The sequence below is a fragment of the Leptonotus elevatus genome, chromosome 16 (genome assembly GCF_054856555.1).
Source record: "Leptonotus elevatus isolate MCC_2025b chromosome 16, RoL_Lele_1.0, whole genome shotgun sequence".
Lineage (NCBI taxonomy): Eukaryota > Metazoa > Chordata > Actinopteri > Syngnathiformes > Syngnathidae > Leptonotus > Leptonotus elevatus.
The window spans coordinates 1,804,243-1,827,694 of NC_141254.1; the positions used below are offsets into that span (position 1 = coordinate 1,804,243).

General features: G+C 39.1%; 1 protein-coding gene across 4 annotated transcripts in view; it reads left to right on the forward strand.

Annotated features, from left to right (window-relative positions):
• The first annotated feature begins 357 nt into the window (after window positions 1-357).
• The window catches only part of LOC147160359 (uncharacterized), a 55,732-nt gene continuing 32,637 nt past the window's right edge, over window positions 358-23,452 (forward strand). For 2 of the 4 annotated variants that reach the window (XR_015090375.1, XM_086057620.1), the window contains exons 1-2: window positions 362-583; window positions 14,953-15,006. Coding sequence is in view for 1 of the 4 variants with exons in the window: in XM_086057620.1 (XP_085913746.1) it covers window positions 490-583; window positions 14,953-15,006 (148 nt within the window). In the remaining 3 variants the exon portion in view is untranslated. Of the gene's footprint in view, window positions 584-14,952; window positions 15,007-23,452 lie in introns of all 4 variants that reach the window. The other 2 variants (XR_015090374.1, XR_015090376.1) reach the window with 2 other exon arrangements.

Genomic DNA, 23,452 nt, shown 5'->3' on the forward strand with positions numbered 1-23,452 from the left:
TGTCATATAAATCAAATAGCTCAGAAAATCAAATCCAGTTTTGGTACTCAATCTGTAATTAAAAATATCAAGAGCGATTAAAATTGAGATACTATAAATTACAAAAGAAGGGTGAAAAAAAAACATTAAAAAAATAAACATTTTACAATTTTTACAAAAATATCCCAACCCAGGGCCCCAAGCCGGCTGGCCCTGTGAGGAGGGAGGGCAAACTCCTCGCTAAGCTATCCGTTTCACACACGCGGGGATAGAAGGTTCGATATTCATTCGATCGATGAATGAAAAGGCACATGGGCAAAATCGTACGGGTTCCTTTTCAAACGAGCGTCTCCAAATGTTACACCCCCCTCCCCCGCCGCCCCTCCGCAGTCTGCAGTCGCTGTGCGGCTGCTGTGGCTGGCGGAGAGAGAAAGAGAGAGAGGAGAGCAAGGGTTACATCAAGGCTGCTCCCTGGACCGTGCAAACAAGTCTAGACCAGTGACCTGTTCAATGGGTCCTTTTGAGGAGCGGGGCAAGTTCGGGCAGAGCAGGGAGAAAGACACGCACAACCTCTTTTCACTGGCGAGTCCACGGTCGACAGGAGGTAAGGAGGGCCGGGAGGGCAAGCATCTGCTTCCATGGTTACGGGCCGGGTATGGGGAGCCTACAATTGAGAAGGTTTCGTTCTCATGCTCCCACAGAGGCAATGTCATGCATTTTAAAAGCGTGTCAGGCCGGAGTGAGCATCGTATCCACCAGCAGCCGAGGCAGGAAGGAGGAATAAAATGATAGACATAAAAACGGCGAAATGCTAATTGGGGGTCTGCAGAGAAAGAGAATACAATAATTATTTCATATTTTCTGTGAGAAGGGTGGAAATGTGTGTTTTTGTTTATTATCTTAGTCTCTATTTTTGTTGGAATTGTTCAGCGGTACTGATGATTTATCATCAAAGGGAGCAAAGGTCAAGTCGCTAATTCATGTTTGAATCTCTTTTCATTCAACAACAATTTTGATTAATTTTTCACCAACTTTGTAAAACTGCCACTTTGAGCAAGATGCGGAATTATTCAAAAAATCTGTTGTGGTGTTTGTGTTTGGAAGTCCTTTGTTGAGGTGCAATAAGATTTCTCTGCAACCCTCTAATTCATGTTTGAATCTCTTTCCCTTCAACAACAATTTTGATTAATTTTTGACCAACTTTGTGCAACAGCCACTTTGAGCAAGCTGCGGAATTATTCCCAAAATCTGTTGCCGTGTTTGTGTTTGGCCACAAGCAGTGTGTGCTGAATTGAATGGATGTGTTGGGCTTTCTTTCACGAGGGAGGCGTGTGTTGGAACGTTGAGTTTGCTTGTGTAGCTGACACGTTCCCCCTGAACACGCTCGCAACACAACGGACAGATGGCCCTCAGGAAGGGCTCAGGGTGCTGGATTTGCTCTTAGACCGTGGGAAAGTCCCTGGTTGACTTTGCCTGCTTAAAGGGGGCTGATGTAACTGTATTAAACAGCAAGTGAGAATCTCCAACTAAAGCGCACAACGGCACATTCAGAAATGTGTTTTTTTCCACATAATTTTTCACTATTAAAAAAAAAGCTTCAAGGAAGCATTTGCAATCTGATTGAAAATATTTGCCCCTTAATAATCGGATGTGATTGAGCATCTCTCTCTATGCATTTGATTACCTATTATCATTTTTAAAATAATTTTTTTTTAACCTTTCGCATTGTAAATTCGTCATCACAAGAGTCACCATTTTATATGGAAAATGTGCCTGTTTGAATTTGTATTAAGATCAGAATGAAGATGTTGCTTCCCTCTCAAACCGTCCAAATCAACTGTCAAATCTTCAACAACAAAGCACTGGAAACAGGGAGAAGGATCAGTGTAGTGCAGCATCTAGACAAGCAGCCCTTTCTTCGCCGTCCAGATATTCCCGTGTATGATCTCAATGCAGATTTTAACACAAGAAAAGCCACTGCAAATTGCTCTATTGATGTGTTCTAAAATCTTGGGTCAGATCTGTTTCAGATTCCTATTTTTATTGATTATAGTATTTTTACTGTAATTTCCCCTGACATCAATTTAAGAGAAAACACATCTAGTTCCATTTACCAAACTCCTCAATGCAAAATACTCTTAAATACAAATAAAAATTGCAATATATGTGTGTGTGTGTGTGTGTGGGGGGGGGGGGGGGGGGTCCACCCTTGGAACTTTTGACTTGAATATGAGCAATGCCCAAGAGTCAAGTGCTCTCAAAGTGTTTAAAAATGTGTGTTGTTTGAAGGAGGGCGCATTAGTGTGTCTGACAAAAATAAATAAAAAATCCAACTTGACCTTGTGGTGCTTAAGTGTGCAGGTTTATTGTGCTCTTCACATTCACTCAGGTGCCGCATTTGTGCCAGGCTACACGACATCACATTGTCCTTAATTGGCTCAGTTTCCTACCTAAGCGGCGCCTTTGCTGCTTCAGATTTTTCCCCCCACTTTCACCTGTTATCGTATCGGCATTCAAGCATTGCACTCATCTCCAGGTATCATCTTTATGCTTTTAATGTGCAAAAATCATGAAGCTTATCAGAGATGCTTGTGTTAACTCTTAATACGAATAAGAATGTGTGTAGTAGAACTTCATCAACACACAACATTACACATACTTGCTCTCTGACAGTGGATGGACATTAATTGGTTTTCTGGATCTCATTCCCTATTCGTTGGTGCACCGTGTATAAATACACGCACACACATAAAATTTGTGCTCTGGCCTTGCTGACCCAATCACATCACGGTTTATTTTTATAGTGGTAATTTGCCATTGGCTTGATGGTTTGGCTGCAGAGGTCTGCATCGTAAATTATTTGTGATGATACTGCAGAATAATTGAACTTTTTCTCTCAGTGAACATGTTTTCTTTCTCTTATAGACGCACATAGTTACAAACCCAATTCCCCAAAAGTTGGGACACTATACAAATTGTGAATAAAAACTGAATGCAAATATGTGGAAGTGTCAAATTTTAATATTTTACTCAGAATAGAACATTGAGAACAGGTCAAAAGTTTAAACTGAGAAAATGTATCATTTTAAGGGAAAACTATGTTGATTTTAAATTCCATGGTGTCAACAAATCTAAAAAAAAGTTGGGACAAGGCCATTTTCACCACTGTGAGGCATCCCCTCTCCTTACAACAGTTTGCAAACGTCTGGGGATCGAGGAGACAAGTTTCTCAAGTATAGAAATAGGAATGCTGTCCCATTCTTGTCTAACACGTGTCTCTCTAACTGTTCAACTGTCTTCGGCTTTCTTTGTTGCACCTTCCCCTTTATGATGTGCCAAATGTGCGCTATAAGTGAAAGATGGGGACTGCAGGCTGGCCATTTCAATACCCGGATACTTTTCCTACGCAGCCATGATGTTGTAATTGGTGCTGCATGTGGTCTGGCATTATCGTGTTGAGAAATGTAAGATCTTCTCTGAAAATGGTGATGCCTGGATGGGAGCATATGTTGTTCTGGAATCTGAATATACTTTTCTGCATTGACGATGCCTTTCCAGATGTGGAAGCTGCCCATGCCACACGCACTCATGCAACCCTATACGATCACAAATGCAGGCTTATAAACTGAGTGCTGATAACAACTTGGGTTGTCCTTGTCCTCTTTAGTCAGTATGATATAGCCCCCCAGTTTTCTACAAAGAATTTCGAATCGTGATCCGTCTGACCACAAAACAGGTTTCCACTTTGCCACAAAAAACAACAACCCTGGCCCTGAGAAACGCCTGCGCTTCTTGGTCTGCTTTAGAAATGGCTTCTTCTTTGTACTGTAGAGTTTCATCTGGCAACAGCGGCTGGTACGGTAAGCATTCCTGTTTGCCGTGCAGTGCCCTTTAAGGGCCCGAAGATCATGGGCGTCCAAGTATAATCTTTCGGCCTTGACCCTTCCACACAGAGATTGTTCCAGATTCTCTGAATCTTTGGATGATGTTATGCACTGTAGATGATGATTACTTCAACATTTTTGCGATTTTTCGCTGGTTAACACATTTCTGATATTTCTTCACTATCTTTCTGCGCAACAATGGTGGAATTGGTGATTCTCTACCCATCTTCGCTTCTGAGAGACACTGCCACTCCGAGAAGCTCTTTTTATACTCCAATCAAGTTGCCAATGGACCTCATTAGTGGTAACTGGTCTTCCAGCTGTTTTTTTTTATAAATGCAATTTACTTTTCCAGTCTTGTTTTCCAGCCGCGATTAAGAAAAATTCTATGATGTGATTAATCTAATTTAAAAAATTAATCGTTTGACAGTTTTCGTTTTTAAACAGGCTCATGAAGTGGTAAAATTCTGTCAATATTTTACATTAAACTCTTCTTTATTAATTTATAAATTAAATTGTAATGGCAACCGAACTCACCCAGTTTTGACCTGTATACTGTAGATTAAAGTTTTATTGCTACTTTCCCTTTTTTTTGTTATCATCTACTCAAAACATGCTAATTATCCAGGGGTTGGTTAATTACAACAAAAGTAACTGTATTATTTGCATTGTTAGTTGACTTGTAATTTTTTCGACGTCATAACACTGTGGCAATCCTCTGTAAAACCTTTGAGGTCATTATTTCCAACAAAAAGCATCCCTGGGGTGTGTGACACATTCCTGAATGGGTTCTTCCACAGGATTTCAAGGGTTAACAGCAAACAAAGGCAGCTGGGACCATGTAGCCCAGCAGGGAAGACCCCCAGTGGAAACACCAGGCCGCCGTATAATCTGCTCTGTCTAATCCTGTTTTCACTTTCTGCTATCATTTCTGACTGATACACTCAGAAGGGCTACCAAGCTTTGGAGTGTGAGCAGCACATATAGACAACACACAGAATAGACATGAAATGGTATCATGATTATCATGAACAAAAGGATCACGGTTTTGAGTATTGACGTAATGCAACCCACCGTCCCAAAAAAATCTAATGAAATATGTTTTAGCCTGAATAACAGTTAAATAATCAGAAACCCAATCCAACTTTTGGCCAGAGCTGCAATTTCCGGTTATTTTAACAAACAATTACAGTAACTTTTGCTGTAAGTTAATGACAGTAATTAAGATTTTAACCAGTAATACTAACTGTTTGAATTGTTATCATGGTTTTTCGGTAAACTAAATCATTTTTATCCATATATATATATATATATTATATATAAACTGTACATTTATTTATAGGAAGGCTATAAATCATCACAGGCCAGGAGCTTGGTTGTATCCTGTGAACAACCAAACTTTGGTTATTCACAGGATACACTTTAAATTAGGTAATTACTTAGAAAGTAATTACCTAATTTAAAGTAAAGTTACACACATAGTGCCAAAATTCCCATTTCCCAACACCACATTACATCTTAATATAAACACAATTGCAATCGTTTTGAGCTGACGGTGGTGATGGCTTGGCATCCCCAACTTAAAAGTCTGAGTCATACTTTAACTTTGGGCACAACCCAAACTACTTGGACTAAACCTATCCAGCAGAACATGCTAACTCCCCACAGAAAGAGATGAGGTGAAATTCAAACTCCGACCTTTTAACTGTAAGGCGGGCGTGCTACTACTTGTGCCAATCTACTATATAGTATATATTTTTTTTAATGTTGATCATAGTGTATAGCTCAGTATACATAAGCATGACTTCTTTTTTTCCAAGAAAGAAACGCAACAAAATAGCAGCATTGGAGGTCTCCGCCAGCACGATCAAATTTGCATGCTGCACTGTGTGAATTGTTTATTTATTCAGAGTATGTTCGCTGTTCCATCCACAAAGTGCTTAGAAAGCCATTTAGACGCTAATGGACAGACCACATTGATTTACCTGCAAGTCACCTGCTTTATTAGCCATATTGAGATCAGCCCACACTTTTCACGCTCTAGCATCCAACTATTATCCAAATGTATCAGAGTACAAATTATCTTTTTAAAATCATCGAATATGACTCCTTCTGTCACCCCTGTTTAGGAGTTTTAGTGCAATGGCTGCGAACACTCAATTATGCCTGATTATTTTGCAAGAACCCAATTAAAATAATAAGTCTTCTATTTTTCATCATTTTACACTAATTGACTTAATTTCTCATTATTTTTCTCATCGTCAAGAGATTACAGGTTTTGTAGTGGGATTATTTTTGTCAAACCATTTGGGAAGGACAAGTGATTGTTGCATTTTCTGCCACCGAAATCGCATTTTAAGAATAGATTTTTAAATTCTGCTACTGGCATACAAATCACTGAATGGTTTGGGTCCTGAAAACATAAAGGAAATTATTATTGAATATAAACTCAGTAGGATTCTGGAATCTGTTGATAAATTAGTGGGGCCCAAGTTTAAAAGAAAACATGGTAAAACAGATTTAGCTGTGATGCTGCATGCAAATGCAATCAGAAGTGAAGTCAGTCCCCAAGTATAAATGCTTTTATAGCCAGGTTAAAAACTTGTCTAAAAATCTGTTGGTTGCAAATGTGATTTAATGTCATCATAAGTTCTTGTAGTAATTTTGATAAGCCACTTTTGCCCCCTTGTTCTGCGAATGTCTTAAGTTGTTCTGTTTGTAAATGCTTTTAAATGCATTTCAAGAGGCACATTGAGTTGACTTGTATGAAATGTGCTATGCGTAGCACATTAATAAATCTCTTCAGCTCTGGAGATAGCTTGTCAAGAAACGGTTTCTGTTATGTTATATTATATGGTCAGGCAACCTTCTGTAAAATCAAATAGACATTGTTTATGAATGACTTTAACCAATATTAAGCAGTTTTGTAGGAATCTGTGATTGTTTTGCGTAATCCAACTAACTAAATAAGACACACACACAAAAAATATAACCTTGTGCAGGTCCTGCTTGTTAGAAACAACCCGAGGTGTCAATTAATTTTGTGCATCCATCATTCAGCAATCATCAACAGCCGGGACACCCTTCCGTCATCGTCAATCCGTCAACATTTCAAGCCAAACTAAACTGTAACTGTCAATCTGCCAATGGAATTTTAACCGAGCTTCTGCCATGCTAAATTACATTATTTTCCGCTTGGCATTGTTTGTTATGTTTGTATTCTTTTCCTCACTAATGTCACCATATAGTATGTGCGCAACTACTAAGTCGTAACTGCCGCAAATACTGGCACACAGGGCCAACTGACTCAATATTTCCCCTTTTTAGGACCCCTTAGCTGTTCCAACACCTAGATGACACAAAATGGTGTACCTATAGAGATCTGGATGTTAACGTCACACGTTCCAAAATGGGCGTTAGCGAAACCATTTGGGCAGCATAGAAAACGCGTCTGCCACTTTGAGTAAACAGCAAAACGCCACACTTTAACAATGATTGACAGCTGTTGTGGACCAGCTGCCACAACGAGAAGAGGCAAAAAAAGGATCGAGCATGCTCCCGGCTACCAAAAGAGAAAACAATGCATAATCAATGGAGCACTTTGTACAAGGTGGCTGAATCGGCAGATGCTAACTGTTACCACACATAAAATGTGGGGGAAATAATGTTTCGTTCATGTGTGCTGCTACAGTTCAATAGATATTACACAGTTGAATTAAATAACTGACCAACACCATAAACAAGACTTTTTATGGCATAAATGACGGCGGCCGCGGTCGAATTAGCAGCTGCTAAATTGCTAACGTACTTCAATAACACTGCAAAACTTGAATGAAACTTCGATGGCATTTTGACCACACATAAAGGGTAAATAAATCCGGATTGTACAAACGTCACCGAGTTGAGAAAAAAAGTTCTCCTGACACTGCATCGGCATTTTAACATGTCCACCTCGCGCAGTGACTGTAAAATACTCTTGGGCGGAAAGTTGATGGATAATCGCAAGCTTTAGCCCTCCTCGTCGGTTTAGTCCATTAACGCTGCGGCACTACTTTCCTGCTGCCCTCCTGGGGGCGTGTAAATAAATGAACTGAGCACTAAACTAATGCTTGCTTTAATGTAGCAATAACAAAGACTATACAACAGGAGGAAAACCCGGTCAGCAATGAGTATTGGGACAGAGCCAGACGAGAGAAGGCTTGGAGAATGGTGTGCGAGGAAGTTAGCATATCTAGTAGGCCTAAGTGTATATTTATTTGTTTACTGTAGACGAAAAAGAGTGGCTCGGCCGTAGCCCCAGGAGAGAAGTGGAAGTACTCTGCAGTGTGTCAGCGAAGTGGGTGTTTGTCAGTGTTTCCGTCATTCGTCAGCGAAACGGGCATCCATCATTGATGCACTGACAAAGTCTGTTGGTACTGACCTAGTTATTGATGATTACAATGACAGATGAAAAACTACTTCCGGCAATGCTTACCCTGCCTTCACATGCTATGGGAAAGATGGACCTTATTATTAGGAAACTCCTAATTACGACGAAAAAATACACATGGGAGCTAACGTAGTCTTTGCTCGTAAAACTGAACAATTACGGCAAATAATGAGTTGTAAAGAACTGGACATTGAATTGTGTATGCTATGTAATTGTGTAGATTCTAAAACAACCTGCTTGCGGACAATAACGTCCTTATAAATGTTAATATTTCTTGCCATATTCATGAAATGGGAGGTCATTGAGTTGAATAACGTTCCTTCCGAGTATCATGACTTGAAAAAAGTATTCGGCAAAGACCGAGCCCAATCTTTGTCTCCACATCGTCCATATGACTGCGCTATAAACCTTATCCCGAATGCCCCATTACCAAATTCCAAACTGTACCAGGTCTCCCAACCTGAGCAGGAAGTGCTACACGGGTACATAACTAAGTCACGAGCTACCGGTTTGATCGGTCCTTCATCTTCCGGGTTCTTCTTCATTAATAAGAAGAACAAAACCTTACCGTCTGTGTGTAGATTACCGGGGCCTTACCAATGGTCAAAGATAAATACCCACTACAGCTATTGGATTCAGCATTCGCTCCTTTACAGACCGCAACGGTGTTCACAAAATTAGATCTCCGGAGTGCATACCATTTGGTGAAGATCAAAGAGGGGGATGAGTGGAAGACAGCATTTAAGACTCCGTTAGGTCACTTTGAATATCTGGTCATGCCCTTTGGACTCTCTAATGCCCCAGCCATTTTTTAATGGCTAATAAACGATGTGTTGAGAGACATGCTCAATCAATAAACACTGTCACCATATCAGAATGGTGTTACAATGCTTGCTGGAGAACCGACTTTATGTGAAGGCCGAGAAATGCGAGTTCCATTCTGAGTCAGTGCAATTCCCGGGGTTCATTGTCGAGAAGGGTCACTTAAGAGCAGACTCGGCGAAGATCCAAGCAGTAATCGGCTGGCCAACACTGATCACAATAAAGCAGTTACAGCAGTTTTTGGTCTTCGCTAATTTTTATCGACGCTTCATACAAAATTACAGCCAGAGAGCAGGACCTCTGACGAGGCTCACGTCAAATAAGGTACAGTTTAAATGGAGCCCAAAAGCTGAGTCCGCCTTTGTCCAAACTCAAAGACTTATTCACTTGTCCACCAATGGTGAATCATCCTAATCCCGAACTGTCTTTTGCTGTCGAGGTTGACGCATTGGACTCTGGAGTGGGAGCAGTCCTCTCGCAGCGTGTCCAGGTCGACCAGAGGCTCCACCCCTGTGCCTTATTTTCCCGACGCCTCAGTTTTGCCGAGGCTAATTATGACGTGGGTAACCGCGAGCTACTGGACATCATTCTGGCTCTGCAGGAGTGGAGGCACTGGCTTGAGGGGGCCAAGGAACCATTTATAGTCTTCGCGGACCACAATAACCTGGCCTACATCCGCACCGCCAAGCGACTCAATTCCAGACATGCTTGTTGGGCACTGATCCTCGCACGGTTCGACTTTACCGTGACTTATAAAAATGGCTCCTTCAACACCAAACCCGATGCTTTGTCTAGGATCCATGATCCAGCTGTGGAGGACACTAGCAATGAGACCATTGCTCCAAGTGACTGGGTGGTGGGAGCGTTACGGTGGAAGATAGAAAGAAAAGTCCAAGAAGCCCTCCACCATGCTCAAGTTCCAGACTGAGGTCCGGAGAGGAGATTGTTCATCCCCGTCCATCTGCATCCAGAGTTGCTTCAATGGGGACATGCTTTGCGGGTCGCTTGCCACCCCGGAGTGAGACACACTCATTTCCTCATTGCTCAGAAGTTTTGGTGGGCTAGAATGCGGAGGAACATCGTCGAGTTCATCAGTGCTTGGTCAGTTTGTGCCTGCAGTAAGGCTTCCCATCGACCTCCAGCAGGATTGCTACGACCTTTACCAATTCCGTCAGGTCCGTGGTCACATGTGTCATGGACTTTATTACTGGTCTCCCTGCTTCTCGAGGCAACACAGTAAAACTGACTGTAGTAGATCGTTTCTCTAAAAAGGCTCATTTCATCACCCTGCCAAAGCTGCCAGCCGCCCTTGAGACTGCAAACTTGTTAACCCGCCACATTTTCAGAGTCCACGGAATCCCCATGGACATTGTCTCGGACCAAGGCCCCCAGTTCATATCCCGTGTGTGGACGAAATTTTGTGCAGCCTTGGGAGCCACAGCGAACCTTTATTCAGGCTATTACCCACAAACAAATGGGCAGACAGAAAGGGTCAACCAAGACTTGGAGGTCACAGTCACCCTACGTCTTGGTTTACTCACCTAGCATGGGTGGAATATGCCCACAATTCACTCGTCTCCTCTGCCACAGACCGCTCCCCTTTCATGTCAGCTTATGGATACCATCGACCCTTGTTTCCCTCACAGGAAGGGAAGGTGGCCATCCCATCGATAGAGCATCACCTCCGGAGAGCCCATCGGGTATGGTCGGAGACCAGAGCGGCACTTTCATGCACCGTACTTCATATTGGTCAATCATTTGTAAAAATGACACCTACATGTGTGGACTGACCAAAAATATATAGTAGATCTTTGGAAAAAAACCATGACATTTACCAAATTGTGATTTAGGAGGTTTCAGCCTGACACCAGCAATATTCTTATTAGCTTACCCATATTTCCATGTAACATTTACCAATGAATGTTATATATCACTGCAAAAAGTCAACAGTGGTGTTTCAATTGTGTATATTGAAATTATTGGCAAGACCCCATCATTAAGTTTAAAGCAGTGGTTTTCAAAAGCAGCACCTAAAAAAAAAAATTCTGTAGATCTCTGAGTACCACCATAATGACCAACATCAACATACAGTAGTGCGTTAGGCTTAAGTGTTAAATGAGGCAGTGGTTTTATTCCTGGTGTAAGGAACTGCAGGCAGATCTCTACAGGCGGATGATGTAAAGTTGGCTAGTGAGATCACAGATCTGTGAAGTGGGCACTTAGAGACCACACGACAAGAGTTAGCTTGCAGGTGAACAGGGGCTTTTCTCTCAACCGATGGACGGGTAGCTGGCTTTTCCGTGTGTCATGGCCTTGCTAGATGTTGCTGCCGTGTCGGTCAACAAAACAGAGACACGCCAGAGAAATTTAACCAATTATAAACACAGCCGCACAATTGACTCACACTGAATGACAGACATTTGAGCACATACATCCTGCTGGCAGCTAGTTAAATACCCACAATGCTTTGCATTCCGACATATTACAGTAACCTGAATACCACAAAATGCATACATTTGAGGTTTTATATAACAATATCAAGATGTTCTACAAATTGCAGCATTCCGGGGAGATGCATTTTTGGTGCGTAATAGGGGTGTGCCCCCCCAAAAAAAATCGTGAATCCCAATTCTCATTTTAGTACGATTCAGAATCGATTTTAAATGTCTCAATATCGATATATTTGATACTGTCTTGCCCTTGTTTGTGTGTGCCTTTATTGGGAGCGCTGTTCATGTTGTACACGATTTGAGCACTTGGGGGCAGTGTGGTTCCGCACGTTCTGATACACTGTTACATTGTAGCCACATTAGAGAGAAGGAAAAAGTCACGATCAAGTTATTCCAATATAAGTTGTTTTTTTGCAGCTTATGACGGTGAGTAATATTAAGATGCGTCTCTGTATGTATTCCTGAAGCGTTTTGTAGGAATAGCTGTTCTTTTGAGTGATAAAAGTGCCGCGAGTAGCGTGCTTATTAGTATTAGCGAGTGAGACAGGAGTAGACCATGACAATTCTTTGCACATCTATAAATTGGAGCAGAAATTATTGTCAATCAAATAATTTGAATAAAAAATCGTTCTGAATCGAAAATCGATTGTGAATCGAATCGCAGACCCAAAAATCTGACTCAAATCGTTAGATAGTCAAAGATTCCCACCCCTAGTGCGTAAGTATAGCTGTCTAGTTAAATGAATGCTGTTGTGGTATAAATGGGTCAGTTAGTACGAAATAACTCGCATTTGTGCCAAATGTGAAGTGGAAGTGAACAATGAGTTCAAATTCTTATATAGTGGGGAGGGGTGATTCATCCCCGAGCTGAAATCACCATTTTAGACATGACCACAAACTAAATCAGGAAAAGTAAAACTGTGAAAAGCAGTTTAAGGCTATATCTCCACAAAGTTCAGTTTTTGCACATTCTCAGCAATTATATTTCAACATGTTTGTTGTATTCAGAAACAAATCTTTCAATTCACTTTACAGGACCTATAAAAATGTATTTAAGAGATGTAAGGTCAACACAAGCAATAGTTATGTATGTTCACCAAAACATTCATATATTCTGAATTATTCATTCAGATGGCTGCTTCTGTTGACACAGAGGCTCCTACACATAGTTTAATTGCACACTACAGCGGTAATTGCACCACAGATTTACCAGTTACTCACTGCGCTTCCGTACTTATCATGATTTTTAGTTGTTGTTGCGTCACCATTACATCACAACATTAGATCATTTAAATGTATGAATACATTTTTAATTGTTTACATCTGCGAATTTGACCAGATTCATAATATCCTAGTCATTGTTGTTACAAGGAATAGACCGATAATTGGCCTGGCCGATTTACAGCGCCGATATTGGGCATTTTGACGAATATCGTATTGGCCCTTTTTCAAAATATGACAGCTGATAAAAGGTGAAGCTAAAACCATTTTAATCTCAGGGAACTATTTATTAAAATTTTCATATTAACTTCATAAGAGATGCTGATGACCCTGGGAACCTTCGGAACCTTTTGTTTTTGTTCAACATTAAAACAAAGAAATATGTTTCTAGTTTTCATTTAACTTTGTAAGACGTACTGATAACTTTGGGAGCTCCCTGAACATTTTTTTTAAAGAAATTTAAAATGAAGTATATTGTCTAAGATAATAAGAAAATAATATTAATAAGAAAATAATATTAATAATAATTCTACATTTTGAAAAATTGTTCAATAAGTATTAATGCTTTAAGACATTACAACAAAGTCAAGATTGACATTTGTATTTAATTTTTTTTTGACACGAATATTTTGTCCCCGTTTTACTGAAAATGAATATCGGCTTCACATATCGGTTATCGGCCTCCTTGACTACTAATAATCGGCCATGAAAAAAAACATGTATCTCGAGTTGTTTTTAAAGAGTCTGGACAGTATTATGCTCTTCTTTGTCTCTTACTTGCTATTAGCTACTTGCCTCAAAGTAAACACTAATTTCTTCTCATCTATTGTTGTCATTTAGTATGTCCGCTTTCCAATGAAGCATTCTATAGGCTATTGGTTCTATTTTAGTTTTAATGCGAGCTGAGCAGAGTGCAGTGGACACTTGTCATTGGTGCAAGGAGTTGCCTTTGTGATTAAAGGTGTAATCTTCTGGATGTTATGAATTATTTTTAAGTTGAGGATTATTAGTTCATTTCTTAATTTTATATGAAATATTTTATGTTTGCAGTGCCTTAGAAGTATATAAACATTTCATCATCACCAAATATTTATAACTAGGTACAGTTTCTCCTTCTTTCATGTTTTGTGTTGAAAACAAACAAACATGGCATTTAACCTGAAATCTTAAGTAACCAGCAGGCCTATAGAGTTGACTTTGGAAGGCATCAAGCATTCCTTCTCAACACCACTTTAGCTTCTACCTCGACACTCTTCAGGGTACTGGGCGGCATGCCATCTAGGGGTTGCCATGACTCCTGAACAAGAAAGTGGCAGATTTTGGGAGGGGGCAGACTGGGGCTAATATTTTGATTCAGACAAAGGATGTCTTCACAGCGTAAGCCATATACCGCGCATGGCTCTCTGGTAGGAACTCATACAATCTCTCTTGATTTTCCAATTGTGCCAGCATGAGAGGCGTGCACGGGGGTGGATTCTGACTTAACGATGGTAGCAAAAGTTTATGTGAAGCTTTTCTCTCCTGTTTTGGTTTGTTGCTCAGAAAATGGCGGACACCACCCCGCTGAACTACTTTCTTGCACGGGGGGGTTACTTTAGAAAGGTTCAAGCAAAATGTCTTTCAATTCCTGCTGCCCTTTTGCATAGAAATTCAGATGATAAATCAGACGACATCACTGTGGCAATTTCATTGTCTGCTCTCTTCTTGTGCTGTAGCACTGCGACTGTCGGAATATTCCATTGTGAATGGTTCTCTGGCACTGGCACAGTTAATGGTAGCTGACCGTGGCATGCTTGATTACACTGGCATCTCTCTCTGTCTCAGCTCTCTACGCGCTTGGTTTTGGCTAAGTTGAATAAACCTCTCACCACAGTCACATTCATGCCGGCCAGAGAGGAGGCAACTCTCGCAGTTCTGTGGCCGTGGTTTGGATTGTAAGTACACTATAGTCATTGCTGTTAGAACAATAGATTTGTGGGTACCGTTTTGCCACAATTTTCCAAAAACACATCAGTTAGCACCAGATTATTATTTTTTTTAACCCAAGGTTGATCCCCCCTCCCCCCTTTGTTCTTGTATTATTGTTGAAACAAAAAATTTGTTGTGACAAGTGGCAAATACACCCCGGAGTAGTAAAAATAACTTTTTTTCTTCTTCTTGTTTTTAGGGCCTTTAACTAGAACCTGGCCAGACAGTCAACTGAGGAACACATCAATGAAGGGTACGTTTACGCTATCATGTCATTTATTACACCAGGGATCATATTTGTGATGAATATTAATCATTCACCCCCAGCAATTTTCACTGAAACAACCCCCTTCTTTCCCAGCTGTTTTACTGGATTTTGATTGATTTTGCAAGGCCCACAGAACATGGAACCTACCAAAAGAAAGATTAGAGTCTCTTCTTTCATCAGGAAAAAAAGTATATTTTTATCTGTTTCCGTTTTGCAACAGTTAGCATTAGAACATAGCTAAGTTTCATTATTCACAAACCTGTTGAAAACACTGTGAAAAAGAGCTTGTTGCAACATGGCCATGGCTGATCTCTTATACTCTGCTGCTACCTGCTGGCCGTTTTTTGTAATAACTACCATTGCTTTAAGCGCCCTTTTCAGGTCATAAGCTGCATCAAAGCCTTCTGTATATTCGAGCATTAAAAAAAAACCATATAAAACATATAAATATGTTTTGGGGAGTGAAGGACAAAGTATTAAAAAAAAAAAGCCCGTATATATAAGTTTTTGGGACTGAATGAGTTAAAAATAAAATTTTGGGTCACTTTGAATCTCTGCATCATTACATGAATCGGTTGTTCTTGCTGATTCTGTTTAGTGGAATTATTTTTATACTTTGGCTATATAACCATGTGGCGCAAACCCGTAGATCCGATCTTGTGGCAAATCTGACAGCACAAGCTCGCCTCTGTGGGTCTTTGTCATTGTGGTGTGAGCATCGCCATTAAATCATTTTTTTCCCCTTTTCCTTTAATACTGACTAGCTCGATTCAGTGCTACACTTTCTAATCACACATTTGTTGCACGATGGCGTTATGTAAGTGTGAAGTGGGAAATATAAGAAAATGTGTGCATCCGGGTTGAGGTAGTAGGTTGTATGGTTTAGAATTATACCCTGGGAGTTAACTGTACAACCTTCTAGCTTTCCTTGGAGTACACGTATGACTTCAGAATGTGTTGCTATACTCACCATACAGCACTGGACTGTACCAACCTCAGTGCCTTCCTATATTTGTGTTCTCATTTTACAGTTGACCTTTAGCTATGGTTGATCGCCAGTATTTTTAGACTTAATGCATTGTGGCTAGTCAGAGTATTCACGCTGTACCGACCACATGCATCTCAAGTTGTTCTATGTGACGACAGTAATTTACACATTCAAAACAGTACACATTGTTACTTTATTTTGTATCTTTAAAAGAGACGTATAGATCACATTAATATTACATTAATAATAGCCAACAGTGGTGTTCCAATTGGTTATTTTCAAACTGGCAGAATATCACAACAATCTCGTAGTCATTATTCTTAAAGTGATTATTTAAATTAAACTCAATCACAGTCTTATTACGCACAAATCAATTCACACACCAATCACATCTAGTGGTGTAACGGATCACAAAAGTCACGGTTCAGATCGGATCACGGATTGAAGTCGCGGATCGGGTCGTTTTTCGGATCAGTACTCAATACTTTGTCTTCATTTGTTTTGTAAAACACTTTTTCCCATTAAATAAAAATAAAACAAATTCAAAAGGTCTGATATAGCCCTTTAGGGTTTAGGAACACAACTTTAAGTGCAATTTGAGGCAGAAACATTCTTATTTTATATATGGTCCATGTATAAAATAACAAGGTATTAATGGCTTAAAGTGTACCTAAAATCTAAACGGCTATGTTTGACATTTTCAGTTGAATGTTGTTGTTTTTAATGGGCAAAAGTGTTTTATAAAATAAATGAGGAAGTTACATTTATTTATTTATTTATTTTTAATAATAGTGAAAAGATCTCAACGTGCAATTTAAGGCAATTCCCTTCCTTTAAACATGGAGAGTGAATTACAAAGTAGCCTTGGTCCAGAATATTGAAAAAAAATTCAAGTAAGCCAGGTAGTAGCTGTCAAACTCATTTACAGCTATCAGCCAGACACTCGTTGGTAATGCTAACAGCTAGCCACTAGCCACTTACGTCGAAGACTTCTGCCATATCATACAATGTAATTAATTAGCGGTTTCTTACTGTCCTAAATTAGCGATTGATTGTGAGTTAGAGAAGATAGCATTGTGTTGATGTTAGTCGCAACCACAATGTTGATCACAACTACAATAAAGAAACGTCTAAAAGGGAAGTCAAGCTAGCCCTCACGCCACGGCAAACTTCAAAGTAAAAGTGCACTAAGGCGATTTGCATTGCTGTCATTGCTGTTTGTATTACTGTATTTGGCAACTTTATTTTGAAGTTAGGCTTATTGTGTTACGTTGAGTATGTTTCAGCTTCCTTGACATGTCTGAATGGTGTCCATAGTGAATACGCACATTCTATGGTTGACGGATGTAAATATGTAGTCATTGTGCTAGCAAGGGAAGCTACAAGGAAGAGTCTCAAACAGAACTTTGTTATAAATGGTTTTGATGCAAATTCTAAAATCAGCAGATACTGACATGTTGCTGCTCTGTTCAGGCATGTTGTGACTTGCTGTTTATTGTGTTTGCATGCGATAGAACTTATGGATACATATTGACCCAGGTTTCTTAAAAAAAAAAAATTGTATGTCTAATATAGCAGGAACTCACATTTCTTTCAAACTGTTAATACAGCTTTTAGAAAAACATGTCCTAAGTATGGCAACTGGCTGGTGTCTAGTTCTTGGAGTCCTTTCTCCCTAAGCAAAATACAGTGAACGGTGGATTAATTTAGAGGTGTCAATCATTCGACAACTAATTGATTATAAAATTCATTGACAGCCGTTTTATAATTGAGTAATTCTTTACAGACAGTGTTTAATTTAAAATTGCCCAAATCCTGATTTAAGCTTCTCAACAGTAATTATTCTCTGATTTCTGTCATCCTTCCTGAGAGCAGACTGATTATCTTTTGTGTTGAACATATATTCATATGTATTTATTTATTTATATATATGTATATATATATATATATAATTACATTTATTTATTTTAAATAATAATAATAATCTGCTTTTACTTTGGAAAACAAACCAGTAAATCAATCAATTCCAAAATGGTTGACGAATCTCTCTCGTGTGCTATTGCTTAATTTTCATCAATAAACAATACCAAATAAACAACAACAAAATAGTGATTAGTATATCTGGAGTTGCACGAACCTGCCGGGTGATCCTGTTGTAGCATTGCAATGACAAAAGAGCCAAAGTGGTTTCTATGAGGGAATATGATCCCGGTAATTCCCTGGCAACCTGAGATCGCCTTTTATCTGCTAAATTCTAACCCAATTGTCCATATGTTCACACATACATTTTTAACCAAACATTAATTTGGGCAGAAAATACAGCATAAAAAATAAAAATAAACTGACCTAGCTGTTATTTTATCCAATTTTTTTTGTTGCACTATTGAAATATCATTCAACAATATTACCAGTGTATTACAATTTATATCAGGAAAAGCAAAAAGGCCCCCCCCAAAAAAGCAAAAAGCCCCCATAAAATAAATAATAATAAGCAATAAAATAAACATAAAATAAAAATACAGCAGTGACAATTTCTCTTCAACCGATAAGTATATATACACAAAAAAAAGAAAAGAAAAAAGTTGAACAACAACATTTGGCTGTTTATTTTTATATTGATAATATTGATATTGACTGAAAATATTGATATTTTTTTCAAAATAGCATTTAATTGACAAAAATTGTGATTTTACATATTAAATGCAAAATAACATGAAATCACTGTAACTGTGAAAACACAATACTTCTGCTCTTTACAAAAAACAAATATATTTTAAAATGCGTGCACAAATTGATCTTAATTTTACAGATATTTGCCTGTTGTTAAAGGGAATAAATTGTAAAATGCAACTTTAAACTCTTTAAAAAAAAGGAGGGGGGGATCATTTAAAATTACTGAGAAATTAATATTGACAATTTTTAATTTTAGTACAAGCTCTTTGTTGTCTAATGTTTTTATTGAAAATAACTACAATTACTGCAAGAAAGAATTGGACTTGAACTTAGCTAAGCTAAACTAAGCTTTCTCTGCTGATGAGCTGCAATTCAACGCTTTCAATAAATCATTTGACTGATAGATATGCTGCTACTTTATTCCAGCTTCTACTTCAAAACTGAAACAAGGCACACGGTTTGATGACTGGATGTTCTCGTGGCATTCTCATATTGTCAATAGTAGTTTGCTAGCCAGACAGTAAATCAGTTTAGGCTTATCAAAGTTAAGATATGATCAGATTCACAGTCCCATTAACACTCAGACATTTGTGTACAATGGAACCTCGGAGTTTGAACGTCTCAGAACTCGTACAATTCGGACTTCAACCAAAAAAATCAGAGTAAAAAATGCCTCGGAGTTTGAACTCATTTTCGGAGTTTGAACACCCAAGCAAAGCACGCTAAGCCGAACGTACCTTGAAAACGGGTAGCCAAGTAAAGCCGAGCAATGCTGAATGCTCACATTGCGGTATTTGAGACGATGCACTGCTCATTTCCAGTCAGACCGTGAATACTTCTGGAGGTACTCCATACTCGTGTGCATTTTTATTTTTCCACGACAATTTTCTTCGGCATGGGCCCAAGAAAGACAATAGTGGCAGGAAAGAAAAACATACAGTGCTACGAACCACAGTGGAATTAGGAAGGAGATTATCGCGCAGTTGTAACTATGCGACTACTTCTGTAAATACTGGCACGAGGACCCCCCTTAGCTGTTCAATTTAAACAAATGCAAGCAAGGACCGCTTAGTAGTCTAACAATATGCCCAATGTAAAATACACAAACTTAGCACTGAACTAAAGCTAGCATTAACATAGTATTTATCATCCACTAATGCCATCACACCACAACAGGTAAGGTAAGGTATTTTTATTGTTTAAATACTGTACTGTACTGTAAATGTAAAAAACATAAATAGAAATTAAAATAGGAATTTTCTGTTTTTGGAGCTTGGGAACGGATTAATTGCATTTACATTATTTCCTATGGGAAAAAATGCTTTGGAGGTTGAACAATTTGAACTCCAAGGTACCACTGTACATTATTATTTTTGGTGGCGGTGGTGGGTAGGTGGATTTTACAGTACCCACCATCTGATTTTAATCCAGGAAAAAGTTTGCAGTCTGAGTATGAATGGCTTGTCATGAATACTGGAACGAAGACAACAATGCAACCTACCATTGGTGTACATGCTGTGAAAAGCGAGGTAGAAACAGTTTGAGAAGATGAAGACATGCCATTGGCTGCATGTTTGAACGTGACGCTTAAACAAGTGTCTATTTGGTCCCACTCTAACCAGAGTAAAATTTACACTTGGAAGAGAGTAAAATAATATTAATAATAATAATAACAACAATATTAATAACAATAATAATAATAATAATAATAATAATAGGGCGGCACGGTGACTGACTGGTTAGCACGTCCGCCTCCCAGTGCAGAGGACGTGAGATCGAGTCCGGGCTTCGGCCTTCCTGGGTGGAGTTTGCATGTTCTCCCTGTGCTTGCGTGGGTTTTCTCCGGGTACTCCGGTTTTCTCCCAGATTCCAAAGACATGCATGGCAGGTTAATTGAGCACTCCAAATTCTCCATAGGTGTGATTGTGAGTGAATGGTTGTTTGTCTCTGTGTGCCCTGCGATTGGCTGGCAACCAGTTCAGCGTGTACCCCGCCTACTGCCTGAAGCCAGCTGGGATAGGCTCCAGCACCCACTGCGACCCTTGTGATGACAAGCGGTTGAGTGGATGGATAATAATAATAATAATAATAATAATAATAATAATAAAAGTCACTCAAGGGTTGAGGAACAAACCCATAACTTTAGGTTGAGAGACAGCCAATCTACTCCCTGAGCCATGCAGCTCCTACTGTGTGTTAGTATATCGCTCGTGTCAGCTGGAATCTTTGTAAATCAATGACCAAAAACGTTTTTTGGTCTCTTTTTGTATATAAGCAAAGCAGGTGGTAGAGTCTCCCAAGCTGAAGGTCGAGAGTTCGTTCCTCAACTAAAAAAAGACGAAGTAAAATTTAGTCAAAATCTCTCCTTGCAAAATGTACTTAGAATTTCTGAGTGAAAAATCTTTAATAGGTTTTTTCATGGGATAGACAAATTCTCTCACAATACACACTAAATCCACACTAAAAATACTTTAAGTAAAATTAACTCAATAAACAAATGTACATTTAACTGTTTAGAGTGCTAAGTATACATGTCGTCTTGTGGTCGTCTTGCAACACTGAGGTTGTGGGTTCAAAATGTAAAGCAGTTTGAAGGCCTTGTAAGGGGGAAAAGCACTACCGCTTGTATATAAAGTATGAAGTACTTTACCTTAACAGTAAATTGTTGCAATTTTAAACCCAATATCTAGTTTTTCAACAGTTGTTTTACATGTTTTGAAAGATGAATCGTCGTGTCATATTACATCAAACTAATTATTCGATACATACAGCCTCTTTCCATAAAGCAATGTCATTAAAAAACAACAAGTAATAAGAGCACATGTCTGTAATTATAAGCATTATTATTCATAATATAACATTTACTTACTAAATTTCTAGGTAATTTTTTTTTTATGTGAAAATTTGAATTAAACATTAAAAACAAAATGAGGCAAAACTTGTTAAAATTACAACACTGTATTTTAATTAAGGGGAAAACCCCTGTATTTTTATGAGGAAGTAATTTTCTGTTATTTTACAGTATTTTTTGTCGCCCCAGCTCCTGCAGAATCACCCTTTTTTAAAGATTTTTTTTCACAGTAGTGGTGTTTCCATCCACCCATTTTTATTCAAATTTTCAAGAAATGCGAAAATAAAATTGAATGGGAACGCTAGAAATTCGAAAAAGGCCCCAAAATTCGCAAAAAAGTTTTTGCGCTTGGAGGGGGTGGGTTTTGAAGCGTATCGAAAAAAGGAAAATGCTAATTTTGGCTATGGAAACAGGTTTTGTGAATAACAGCTGACAAGACCGGATACACGTCACACTTATATTTGTAGTCCCAAAGCAATGGCGGACGACAAAGTAAGGTAAGTTTGGGGGGGGGACGAAACAGAAATCTTTTTGCAATTAATTAATAAAGCGAATATTAATGCTATTTTAAATGGAAAACAGCAAAGAAACGCTACGGTTTATCAATAATTAAAAAAGAAAACTCATACGGCGTCATCGCTCGGCGCAGTCGCGTCCTGGTCTTCTTCTTCTTCTTTTAAATTACTGGTGGATCACATCTCTATGGTGTATACTGCCACCTACAGCGGTGGAGTCCCCTCTCATTATTCGCAAAAGAAGAACAGATGGAAGCGGGCATAAGTCACATATCCGTTTTGCACATTTTCAATAAATTCGCTTAAAAAATTTGAAACAATTGGATGGAAAACCCACTAGTGTATGTAAGAGAAACTTTACTGCTCTCTCTACACTCTTTAAGATGACTATTGAGGCAATATATCCTCAATAGGTTAAAGCTAACCTGTCTTACGATGGTCTAACCATTAGCGAGTAAACAATCCAATGCTTGTTGAATTCTGCTACAATGATAGGAAGACCCAACATCGGAGGTTCAAAAAGTGGCATTGTGGTGAATGTTTGACCGCTACAAGACAATTATCCCAGTGGTAATGTTGCTGACAACAGCTTGAAACCCCAAAAGTCAGAAGAATTGTGAGGCCCTGCCTTAACTTTTGTTGTATTCTCACAGCCGATTCAGTTGCTGCTGTTTGTTAGCAAGGAATTAAAAATCAAGTGCACATATTGGCACTGAATGATCCACTTAGCCACAGTGGCCCAAATTCTTATGCTCTGCATTTAGCATGCTCAAATGTAAATCTTAAGTAATAACAATTACTACAGTTTTCTGACATGGAAAAGCAGGCGTCATTCGGTGGAGGCATTTATTTGTCATAAGTGATATGACAGCGAATTAAGACGTGTCTTTAAATGTGACCTTTTTTTGTTGAGGAAATGGGGTACTAACTTATGAGTTTTAGAGGAAACATACTGTAAAGTAGGGCTGTCACTGACCAATCTTTTTGGAATCGATTATCCAGTGCTGGGCACTTCCGTTAATCGTCACTTCCTGTCAATGACGATGCGAAACCCCAAATGAGATGTACCGTCTGTACTTAGCCTGATCGATAGGTATAAGCATGCTTCAGTCGGAACGCAGTCTATGTATTTTTTTGAGGCTTCACATCATTGTGCACTCGCCTTAAGGTGGACGCATCATCAACGGTAAGTGACCATAAACCGAAGCGCCCAGCTCCGCGTTTAGCCTAACCGAAGCGCTCAGCTCCGTCGATTATTCCATAGATTCCTCCCGTAAACTTTAGTTTGGGCCCTTCTCAGTTTAAAGCAACCCCAAACCTTGGGCATCCTCACGGACATTTTTTTGTCAGAAAAGTACATCCGCAGCAACACGTCTGTGTAAAAATGTAAATAGCCAAACATTG